This window comes from Aythya fuligula, chromosome 1 (genome assembly GCF_009819795.1).
Source record: "Aythya fuligula isolate bAytFul2 chromosome 1, bAytFul2.pri, whole genome shotgun sequence".
In the NCBI taxonomy this organism is placed as follows: Eukaryota; Metazoa; Chordata; class Aves; order Anseriformes; family Anatidae; genus Aythya; species Aythya fuligula.
In genome coordinates, this window is record NC_045559.1 from 15446421 (window position 1) to 15459138 (window position 12718).

At 39.0% G+C, this 12718-nt stretch overlaps 1 protein-coding gene across 1 annotated transcript in view; it reads right to left on the reverse strand.

Annotated features, from left to right (window-relative positions):
• The window catches only part of LRRK2 (leucine rich repeat kinase 2), a 68131-nt gene continuing 55413 nt past the window's right edge, over nt 1-12718 (reverse strand). Inside the window, exons 42-51 of the mRNA XM_032192957.1 lie at nt 11802-11972; nt 11071-11171; nt 10224-10418; nt 9024-9217; nt 8658-8730; nt 7622-7806; nt 6275-6427; nt 5331-5539; nt 2710-2784; nt 1-814 (exon numbers count right to left, since the gene is read on the reverse strand). Coding sequence (XP_032048848.1) covers nt 693-814; nt 2710-2784; nt 5331-5539; nt 6275-6427; nt 7622-7806; nt 8658-8730; nt 9024-9217; nt 10224-10418; nt 11071-11171; nt 11802-11972 — 1478 coding nt within the window. The 3' untranslated portion in view covers nt 1-692. The remainder of the gene's footprint in view (nt 815-2709; nt 2785-5330; nt 5540-6274; nt 6428-7621; nt 7807-8657; nt 8731-9023; nt 9218-10223; nt 10419-11070; nt 11172-11801; nt 11973-12718) is intronic.

The window sequence follows — 12718 nt, forward strand, 5'->3', positions numbered from 1 at the left end:
TTTATTATTTTATTATTTTAGCATAATTTTTTTTTTCCTGATCACAATGAAAAATGTCAATTATTCATGGAATTATTCATTACTGTTCAGCAATGCCTCACTTCTGCCCGCTGTTTTCAGCAGCAGTAATGCAGCCACGACACGTTCCCTCAAACACTGCTCTTTATATAAAACAGAATGTTTTCTTTCACAGGCCCAAGGTCATGAGCTCTGACTTGCTAAGAAAATATGAATCATCAGAGAAAACTCACACATGCAAACGGCAATAAGCACACAGAGGCTTAGATTTTGCTCCTTATTACAGCATCAACTCAACAGAGATAATAAAGTAAACAAGAGCCATTTCCAGGCTCCTGGCTTATTACCAGTTTGACAGGGATCAAAAACCGGATGAACAAAGTTATCCTGAAGCTGAGCCAGAGTTGCTCAGAACAGGATTTAACAAGTAAACAGACACGTGAGAACACTTCAGTTTCTTAATTTCTCAACGATTTTCTGTCCTTTGAAATACTACAAACTAACAACCTTCTTTCTGCTTGGTATACCATGATTTGGGAAGATCTTGTCCCATGGCACTTTTTTTTCCTGGTTTTGGGTTAAAAAGCCCAGCAACAAGAAGCAGTAAATATTGCACAGTGAGTTAGGATAGCAGTCTAGAAAAGGGAATAGCACTTGCAGGGTGGTTTTTTTTTTCAGTCCAAAGGAAAGCTCTTCATTTTTTCTGCTAGCTCCTGTCTCATTTCTACATGTTTTTTCAGGTTTTGCACTTCGTGGGGGAGGTTAATGTCCCACACTGACAAACAGGATTGTAATTCTGAAAAAAAAAAAAGAAAAAGAAAAAGAAAATGGTAACAGTGAGAATTATTATTGCATAATTAGAAGCGGTTTTGCTTATCTGCTTTTTTTTTTTTTTTTTTTTTTAATTACTCATAAATTGCCTCTCAGAGGCATAGTGTTTAGGACCTGGAGGCCAAGTTGTGTGACACCGTATGTGTGAGGTGATGAAGATACGGGTTACAAGCCATTTCTACTTGCACAGTAGTTTGGATTCCACTTCCCAAACCATTTAAAAGCACCTCAAAAAAACATTTCTGGTGCCTGTAGACCATACGGTGTTTACCTGAGCTGCAGCCAATGCTAGTAGTGAGGTGCCTGCATAAAATTTCATCTTTATTTTCCAGAGCAGATATACCCTAAATGCTTACAAGACTCAAAACCCATTCACTACAAACCAGAAATGAAAATTGATTTCATAAGGTAGTAAGTATACTGAAAAAAGGTCACTTCTTCAATCTCCACTCAAGCAAACAACTCTGCTCCTGGAAAAACATTATGTTTAATGAAAAATGGAGAACACTTACATGAGCAGGGACTCATAAACTAAGGTCCTGAAGGTTCCTGAGAGTCTGATTACTCTTTGTATAATTTATGGCATTCTCAAATACAATTAGAAAGCTAAAAAGGCAATAGGTGCTCTTATGGTAACAATCAGGAACTATCATAATGTAAAAAACACAGCTGTAAGTCTGGTTCTTATTTTAGTCCAGTCGGCTCACCTACGCTTGCCACCTTTAACTTTTTACTATTACTGCCATATTATCAAGAAACTCAGAAATTGGGATCAAAGAAATGTGAAAAAGAGCATCCATCAGAGCATCAAATGTAACTGCACTATGAAAAAAACACACAAAGATGGTGATTTCATATCTTCCTATTCCAACACTTCCTCATCCTAATTGTCAGGAAGCTCTTCCTGATGCCTGAACTAAATCTCCCTTATTGTAACAGAAACTGCTTAGCTTTTATCCTACCCACAGGGAATGTGTTGAAGTATTTATTCCCTTCCCCTTTATTTACATATTTGGAGCCTATCATCACGTCCTTTCTATGCTTTCTTTATATTAACCACTTTGTCTTCAGTATTTCCCCACAGGCTGCATTTCACTCCTCTGGGCTGTTCCTAGCAGTTCAGATCATTCGGCAGTGTCCCAGATGGAAATGCTCCTCCCACAGAGGCTTCACCAGAGCTCAGCAGAGCACAGGAATTCACACATCTTAGAGAAGCCACTTTTCTACTGGTGTGAGAAGGTGTTTGCCTCTTCCACAGGAACATGATGCTGTTACCTCATGTTCAGCCAGTGATCAATTATAAACCTTTTGCTGCAGCATTGCTGTTTAAGCTGGCCATTTCCTCATGATGGTACAACGGATCACTCCTAATTAAGCAAAAGGTCTCGCATCTGTCCTTAGGGAACTGTATGCTATTTCCTTTGGGACCATTTATTCTATTTGTCAAGGTTATTTCAAATGCTAATCCTGTCCTCCAGCGTGGCTTCTCTTAGCTGAGTGTTGTCTGAAAAGCACATTCACCTTTCCTTCCTCCACATCACTCATGAAAACACTGAGCATTCCTGGTTTAGCACAAACCCCTCTGGAAATCCATCCGATGCATTCTCCCATTAGACAAGGGCTATTACTCTTTAAATACAGTTTTCCACCAAATTACATGCCCTTCAAAGAGTAGCTTCATCCGATCCATTTTTGGAAGTTCCTGTTAGCTTGTATGGAGCCCAGAAATGCAACAGACTACAAAAACTAGTGACAATATTTTGCTAATCACCACCTCTCCAAACATATCTCAGTGGGTAGTCAAGCACAATAGTGTCTACTCCACTAATAATCTAAATTAATAAAAGACAGTTGAGGTACCTTTGTGAGATTTGTCATCTTCGGTGTCACTCTTATACCAGTATCCCAAAACCAGCACCACATTCTTCAGACTCCCTTTTTCAAAGAAACAAAATGTCACATTTTAATTGTAACGGGAACTTGGTAATTTAAGGAAGAAAGAGTAGCTTACATGATGCCATTAACAGGATAAAAACCGGAGTTTTTATCTTTATTCATAGTCATTAACCATGAAAAAAAGGACACAAAAACAATACAGTTCACGTCTCCATTTAATGCAGGGGTTTGCCAGAGTTCAAAGCTGTAAGCACGGGATCAGCCGGCCAGTCTGTTGAACAAGCCAGAGAACAAAGCACCCTATTATTTACCACATGCAGAGGTAGCAGAGTCATGGAAAACAGATGTCACAGCGAAGGGATAGGTTGCGAACGGAGTCCCAGTGCACAGCAGAAAGTGCCAGCAGTCAGTCTGGTTATAAAAAACAAACAAATAAAACAACCAAGTGTGGTACAAACTAATTAAAAGTGTTCTGCAGTAACCACGGCACGTAGGTAGGGAAGGAGAGTTAGCAGGGATGTAGAAACATAATGAGGTAAATCCCAAATAACACAAAAAAACAGAGTGGGAAGACACAAGTGGATGGATCACAGAGGCCTGGTGGGAACCCCGTGCATCCTTCCTGATCAGATGTTTCATTGCTTTACCTTTTTTTCTGCAACCAGCTCTAGCTCTGTACCAAATGGATTGGAACTCAAGTGCAATGTTTCTTATTCAGAGTAGGGCCCTTGCTTTGAAAGCTCTGCCTTTCCCCTTGCAGAATGAACTACATGTATTTACGCGTTAATGATTCTCTACATATGATGTCTTGTCGATTATATGTCAACTGTTAGGTGAGAGAATTAGAAAAAGACATTATATTCATATATTCATACACAAACTGCCAGATTTTGAGACATCAGTTTTATCAGTAATCTCTTTTCCCTAAAGCATTTACATTTGATTGACGTTATATGTTTTAATCTCAAACTGAAACTTTTTAATGCAAAAATATTTCCCACTATCTTCTCTCCCCTCAGAGATGCAGTGTGTTACTACTAAAGACGTGTTCAGCAGCCTCTGTGCCATTTTCAGTAATTCTGTGAATATACCAGTGGAACCAAAGCCCAAATTTAGGAAAAAAACCCAACCCTTATAAATAATTGCCGGGAGAAAATGATCAAAAGACGATGCACACATCAAACTGCATGCATCAGTCTCACTTGCCATCCGTGAGTTCTGTGCAAACACAACTCATCTATTTCTCAGGGAGCACTAACTTTTCTGTATAAAACATTTTGATTAAAAATGCTGTGTTGGCTGGAAACTGAGGCTATGAGACTCACGCCTTTCTAAGTCACTCTCTATTATTTTATCCAACACATTTTGCCTATCAGTGACAATAATGTGAGGCAGAAATCTTATTTTCGAAGTAACTATTCTTTACAAAATACTAGAAAACAAAACAGTCCCTTTACAGCACTAACACTGCAGCTATCAGGACCAGAAGGACTCAAAGTGCTATGCGTGGGCAGCCGGGCTCTACAGCTGGCACTCCAACAGCGTGGGGTTGAACAGACTCCACAAACTTGCTGTCTCGGGCAGAAGCAAATCACGGGAAGATGGAGGGGTTTTTGACTGTCAGCACCGTGAGCTAGTCTACAGACACTCCTGGTGCCAAAAAGGCAAAAGCAGCCCCCAAATTTGGTTTACAATGGTAATGAGAAAACCATCCAGACTAGAGACTAGAGAACAAGTCTCATAAGGAGTGACCGAGGTAACTGGGGTTGTTTATTCTGGAGAAGAGGAGGCTCAGGGGAGACCTCATTTCACTCCACAACTTCCCTGGGAGGTTGCAGCAAGGAGGATGTCTGTCTCTTTTCTCAGGTGACAAGTGATAGGATGTAAGGAAATGGTCTGAAATTGCACCAGGGGAGGTTTAGATTGGGCATTATGAAAAATTTCTTCATGGAGAAGGTGATCAAGCACTGGACTGGGCTGCCCAGGGAAGTGGTGGAGTCCCCATCCCTGGAGGTATTCAAGAGACCTGTGGACACGTCTCTAAGGGACAGGTTTAGTGACGGGACTTGGTAGGTCAGGCTGGTGGTTGGACCTGGTGATCTTGAAGGTCTTTTCCAACTTAAATAATTCTGTGGTTCTATTTTTCCTGAATAAGGCTGGGAGAAGACTAGAAAATTAGCAATTAAGGAAAAATAATTCAAACCTAGCGAGCTCCATGGAGAGAGAAGCCAAAAGCATAAAACAAGATGGAGAAAGAACACAGGCAGACACAGGTCAAGATAAAGACTATCAGACAGAGGACAGTGAGAGCTGTGCTGAAGCATTGCACGAGGTGAGGGTGGGGAGCAATCACGTGCTGATCAGTGAGGAGCCAGAGAAGAGCTGTTGTTTTACGTGGGCACGGCTAGGACAGGCTGCTGGTGTTCAGCTAACACTGGCCTGTCTGACACTGAGGGGAGATGACAGCAGTAGAATAGAATGAAGGAACAGGATGTGGAAAATGCTAATCTGTGCCTGGCACACCGTGTCAAACAGAAGCCAGCAATCCTAAACTTGGCGCTGATTTCACCAATGGCTTTACTTACCTAGCTGAGCTGTTAGCATGACTCGAACAGAATCACAAAATTTATCTATAACTCGTACAGGGCGACGCGTTGATAAATCGAGCAGCAGAATATGTCCTCCTCCTGTCCCTATCCACAGCGCAGTGTTTTTCTGCAGGCAAATTGTCTTCACTCTTCCAGAATAAGCAACTTTCTGTTTTAGTTCTTTATCTAGTTTTTCTACTTCCTCCCTAAAAGCATGGAGAGAACTTGCATTAAGTTTTGGTGACACACTATTCAACAGCTGCTAAAATGACTCCCGCAATACCAGCCTTTTAAATGATCATTCATCATGACAAAGTGCAAAAAAAATCATGCAAATAAGTTGTCTTACTTTAGAGAATCTGGGATGAAAACTATTGGACTTCTAAGACTTGCTGGCATGCTTGGAAAGACCTTTAAATAGTAGACAGGTACATTTCTCTGTTTTCTCCCAGTATGCAGGAGAATAATGTCACTGCCAAGTGGGAGGAGCACAGCTAGAGCTGCTCCTAGCTTCACCATAAAAATGAAATGGACGTAGCACATGAAGGAAGAACAATTTAAATGTAAATCACTGTCACTGTTACTAAAACTCTGATGCAGAGATGAGGCATTCTTAATCAGGGGATGCAGGAAGTAACTGGATGCAAAAGCAGCAGTACCTTATCGCATCAGGTAAGGCCAGCAAAATACTTTCTTCTTTATTTAATGAATCCTCTCATAATCCCAAACTGTGAAATACAGTAAGGGTCTTAAAGAACTGAGATTCTGCACGGGATGTTTTGAAGTTCTGGGCCAGAAGAGAGGAATTCCGCATTTGCCCAAAGAGCTGGGCAGGTCTCTTATCTCCCTCTCCCCAGAGGGCTGAGGTGCTGTGCTAGGGAAGGCGATCTGTTAGCCAGCTCTCCGTGCATCAGGTCAGCAATCTGAAACAGGATACTTACTTAAGGAAATGTGCACAGTCAATGAGTTCAGAAAGCTTCTCTGTCTTCTTGTCCCAGATTTCCACAAAATGACTGTTTTTCTTCGCCAAGTAGATGGATTTATCTACTGCTATTGAAATTATGTTTGCATCACTGTAAGCCTTATGGCAGAACCTAGAAGGGAGAAGAACTCCAGTTAGAATCCCAGGCAATATCCAGTAGAAAAAACTTGAATATTATGAGTGAGGTTCTCTGTAACTGTTAAGAGATTCAGCCTTGAGACACCTATGTGGGCTAGGATACAACTGAGAAGGTTTGCTGTGATCTTCCTGCAGTTTGACCTGAATTTTCACAGTAGTGGAGCTGGAGTTACGTTATCCCCGGAGATGTATCGATGCCCCAAGTCTGCTCAGAAATCTTTCCCATCTATCTGCTCAGATCACACACACTCACATCACAGCAGGGCAAACCCCACCTTTTGGTGTCTGCAGACACCCGACAGTTCCTACAGGGCCCACAGGACCGTAAGGGGTCACTCGACAAAGATGACTAAGCCTAAAAAGCAGCAGTGAGATTTAGCTCATCTTGCTCTGCTCGTTTCACTGCAGCTGACAGCCGTTTTGTCTGGTTTTCTCTACATCTGAATGTGTCTCTCCTGCCAGATCTGTGCCTGTACATATCAAAGTACTACTGGCTCTGCAATTTAATAGCATTAGCTTTTCATCTTGCCACTGAACTGAATTTTACTGAAGCTTTAGTTTCTTGCTTTATATTAACTTGTTATTTTCCAAAGCAGATTCATTTCCTGAAATAATGACCTCTATGAGTATAAAATCAAACACTGTATCACCTGCTCAGGAAAAACTCCCCTTAACTTCAGAGCAGGATTTACCCAGGTATGAATTACAGGAAGTGTTCCAAACACTTCAGTCTCTGATTTCTATATAATGAGGTCAGCAAAGATGTGCACACATACTGTGCAAGCAAACACGTAACGACAAATGCTGTGCAAAGCATGCACGTGTAGCTCTTAATAAAGTAACCAGAGCTTGGACAAATGTCATCAAGGGAGAAAAACTGAGCAGTAGCATTTATACATTTTCTGACTTCATTATACTGACTTCATAAATCCTTTATATAGTAAAAAGGCACATCCCTTCTTTAAAAGCAGTCATGAATATTTCAAACATTACTCAGTGCTCTTATTTTAATGCACATTATAGTTCATCAGTATTATGGAAGGAAAATAATGGAAACAAAATTAAAAAAAAAACAACTCTAGAACAAGATATTATATAAAATTACTGTTAGAAATCTTTAATAAAAACAAGAAAAGAGCCAAGTAGCATTACATAAAAATAAACTTACAGTTGACTTGTTTTTGTTTCAATCAGCTTTTGGACAGAGAAATCACTAGATAAGGCTATGAGCTTTGTTCCACAGCCTCCCCAGATTATATTTTTTTCAGATAAGTGTGAGGATTCATTTAAGCACATTAGTGGTGTGTTAACATTTCCTATAGTTAGTATCTTCAAAGGTGTTGCGCCCTTACACTGCAAAAAGAAATAGACTCTCCATTAGAAACAAGGAGTATGCAGACATATGAAGTAGAAACTGTTAAAACAAGGCCACACAACCTGCAGAATACTTACACAGCTAGATTTTCTGAACTATTGTGGTCTCTTTCGAGAATGTTAGGGACCAAGAAGCACTGTACTATCATTATAAACGCCCCCAAAAAAACAGGCTGTGTGAGCAGAAACTGGATGGAGCTCAGACTCCTACTTTTTGCAACCAGAGGCCCAGTTCAAGAACTGAGAAGAAAGTCACATCAATATCCTAAAGACATCCCACACTAGACTATATCCTAGTTCTGCAATGGATTGCAACTGTGTAACTGCTCTAAGGTACATATGGTCAGGAGCTAACCCTCAGGAACCAGTTGATACAAACAGCTACTGGCATTTCTTTGTTCTGGGAGCAGAACTCTGACCTAGAGGGAACCTAAACAATAAATGTATTTTTTGCAGATATTTGTTCTACAGAGTTGTGTGACTGAAAGGAAAAAGGAGCTATAGCAGCAATAAATAAAGGAGATTCTGTTAGAATATTATATATATTCTATAAAAGAATATCTGTTAAATAGTAGCCATTACTGTCACCCTCTAGCCACGCCTGTCAAAGACTTATTTTCTCATTATAAATTATTTCCCCCTCTTAAGTCTGTTGTTAACACATTTATTGTAAAACATATGCATTTCCTCTAAGACTGCACAGAAAATGATTTTTAATTTTAGAGATGTAATTTACAAATAATAAGATGTATGAAATAAAGCCACTGCCAGTAGCTGTATCCATATTGCTGATAGTTTTTTGTAGAATGGACAGCAAAGAACAATTCTACCTTTACTGCTCTGTCTTCAAACACTGCCAGTTTGCCATCAGCTGTGCCAACCAGAAAGAAATTCTTCTGTTTGCTGAAATAAAATAAAATAATTAATTCCAGAAATGCCCTGATCAGGTAAGAAAAAATTAAATTTGTACTCTGCTATTTCAAGAGTTTCACTGAACACTAAGAGCAAAAACAACCAGCTGTGGTCAGGAGTAGAGTCTCCAGCTACCTTGGGTGCAAAACTAAATGAAAACATAAGCAAAATAACCAGCTGTGTGAAGAAAGTTGTCTGCATGAATGTACAGCTGTTATTTTCTGCACATCCCCGTTAGTGGTATTTTCAAAGCGTAACCCAAAATATTTAAAAATCATGCATACCTTTGCTTTGAAAGGGAATTACAGTATAAACAGGTGATAGAATCTGACATTTTCTGCAGACGATGCCTTCTTGTTTCATCTTCTGTGTTAACTGCCCACAGAGAACCAGACTGGGTTCCTGCTACAATCCAGTTTTCTTTCTCAGTAGTAAGGGTCACTAAAGCCAAACTTAAAATTTTACTGTCTGCAATATCCTGAATCAGAAACAAAGCAAACAAACAAACAAAAAAACCCCAGTGATATGGTTATATTTTCAACAATGGTAAATACTAGCAAATAGCTGGTAATAAAAACAAACTACAGTCTTGTACTGGGGAAGACCCTGGGCCTTGGATCTTCCCATGAAGATCTTCTCCATGAAATCTAATCCCTGATAAGCAGAACTTATCTTCAGAGGTACCATCTATCTTCAGCATGCTGTGAAGGGCCCCTCAAACAGTACACTGGAAAATCTTTAAGATGAATACTATAAAAAAAATTTATCTATTTTAATGAAGGTCTCAAAGCCGTCAGAGCATTAAGCAAATGGAACTACACAGTATAGGTTCAGTTTAATTGCTAACAGTAAAACTACTGGTCTAAAAACCTTTTTTCCATTTTAGTTTTAGAAAAACAAGCCATAAAATTTAAACCAAATCCACTAATTCAAATGTATCATGGTCAACAGATGGCAGATACTCTGTGGAAATACAATTTAAATAGCTTTGATGTTGAGTCATACTCAGCTCTGGCAGCCAAAGAGAAACACGTTACATCACAGCACTTCAAGCCTGAGTAAAACTTTCCCTTTTCTGATGGCCCAGGACTGGGATGAACAACAAGCAAACCTGCCTGCAGTGGGAGAAGGAGGTGGCATCCACAGGAAGAGAACTGATAAGAGACTAGCTGGATTGTTACGGGAGGCAGAGATACAAAGGGTTGTATAACTATTATTTCTTGTCCTAGCCTCCATGCCAGAAACAGCTTCTATCTGAGTGTAAGGAAGAACCACAGTAGTGGAAAGACAAAGTGTTAGTCAAAATTTCAGGCTGGACAGCAGGAAGAGAAGGAAGACTGACACATAAGTAATCTTTGTTCTCTCAAAAAGTCTCCCAAAGCTGAGCTTTCCAAAGCAATATCCTACTGTTCAGATACAGTTTATTCTTCTGAAATACATCTGGGTGTGAAAAATTTAGAATAAATGACAAGTTCCACACATACCTCACAAGTATGTCCATCTGTATTTAGGTTCACAAATGAGAGTTGTGCTTTTTCTGTGTTCCCATTGCCTATCCAGACTCCTGCCTTCTTGCAGCTTTGATTGGCAGCTACCATGCACTCTGCTGTGGAAGTGCTGGGTATTGAAACGTACCTCATCAAACAGATAAGCTCTGCAGAATTCAAAATCTCATACACCTGCAAAGAAAGCCACAAAACATTCATGGTAATAAAAATGGCTTTTACAGTGATACATTTATGACAAGGAATGGATACCAATGTTTTATGGAATACCAGCACAGGTTCTCAGCAGATCTGCAAACTTGTATATCACTTTCGTTCACTGAGCAATTTTAAGTTCACTCTTCTTATTTTTCAATTAAAATTTCCAGAAATCACTGGGATTAAGGCAGATTTCAAAATTTCACCCAATGCAAAGAGTAGTATGATGTGTGATACCAGTAGGTTTCACATCCACCCCACTGTTCCTCCTCTCATGTGCATGGAACAGTGTAAGGTAGCTTCACTGATACACAAAAAAGTCCTTTCTGCATAACTCTAGTAAAAAACACAAAGTGATCTGCATTCTGTTTCAATACCATCACTGCATACCATCACACAGAGAAAAACAGAAGGTTACCAATAAATGGTTGGGAAATGTGAATGGAAACATTTATTCTGGATAGCAAATCCAGGCAATATTCCATGGCTGTTTCTGCTCCAGAAAAAGAAAACAACAGAAAAAACACCATGCCTTTACTAATATAATCTTGCCATTTCTTTTTAGAAAGCACAATAAGTTCACGGTATCATTTATGACAAAAATACTAATAAATACACTAAGCAGTACCTGGGAAGATGTTGGTCGTTCCTGAGGATTTTCCTTCAAGCACTTTTTAATCAAATTTTCAACTTTAGGCCAGGGGGCACACCCATATTCTTTGACAGGATCTAAAATGTGAATTCACACAACTTCTTAGCCAATGTTTACCATAATGGAGAACTGTAAGTTCTGAATAACTTTCTCTGTATTTTAAGAATTTATCTACCTTCTTATGAAGCTGCTCTAAGAAATACTATAGTCTTAGGTAAAATGTCAGTATGATCAGCTTGAAATTGCTCATCTGCCATTACAGGATAATGCGAGTCACAGGGCTACAGTCTTTTTAATTAAAAGCAGCTTTTTTTTTTTTTTTTTTTTTATAAATTTGGTACATGATAAGCATAATCAAAGCAATACACAAGGGTCAAGGCCAGACATTGTCTTAGAAGGTACTTCCAGCAATATTCATTTTAGGACAATATTCATTTGGGACAAAATCCCAAGTACACAAAATCTCTACTTCTTTATAAAATGAACCAGCTTGTTCCCTTGAAATTATAACCAACATAATGATGAATAGATGCCTATTTCTCACAATTTGAAGACTGTGTGAAATTAAAAGTTTCTAAAAATTGCTATTATTTAGCCTCTTCCCCTGATCACTGTCAGATTACAACACAAAACACAAGGTGCTATTTTTAGAGGAGGCAGGACAAATTGTCCGCTTTCATGTTAAAACTGGAAGAAACAAGGCATACCTGGTAACTTTCCTTGTATTGCTAACTCATCAAACTCATTTGGAAACTTCAGGCCTTCCATTATTCTACCTCCTCCTGTTAAAATGTCATACAGGAGCAAGCCAAATGAATAAACATCAGCTTGCTGATTGTAAATAACATTTCCTCTGGCAACTTCTGGTGCTCGAAATCCTGCAAATAAATCATTAATAGTTATTATGATTCATACCAAGCTGAAGCCATCTTTATCCTTTTAAGAATAACCACTTACTGATGAAAATATCACAGGAAGTGAACCAAAAATGGCACACTACTTCTGGGCATGTGGCAGACTACCAAAAATATCAGCAATCAGTGCAAAGGAAGGGTACAGTACGTTAGTTACAAAGCTCCTGCACCATTACACATAAATAATTCATTTATAAATGAATACTGAAAATGAAGAACAATTCTACACAATTCTACAGTCTTTACTGAAGGCCTAATATTTAACACCTGTAGTCACACGCTTACACACAATTTCAAAGACCTAAAGGCTCTCTGTGAAGTTCAAGAAGTGTGTAGTGCTTTAAAATGGATACTAACAAGTTTTCTCTCAGGTCGGGGAACAGTGCAAGTATTCATTGCCTTTAAAAAAAAAGACCTACCTATGCATTACTGAAAATTAAAACAACAAACACTTTCAGCAGTTTAATTTCACTACCACAATAACCATACTAAAACAAGACAGGGAAAAAAAATCAAAATTAGTGCATGTAATTCAATTTGTTCTCCTTTTAGCCCCTCAGTATACTTCTCAATTCTTCTAAAAGGGGTTAAAGCACGAATAGGAAGAAAGGCCTAGGGGTATTAATTTGGCATCACAATGTATAATATGATTACGACTACATTTTAGGATTTCAACTGAAGCATACATTGGAGTTACTTCTTATACACTA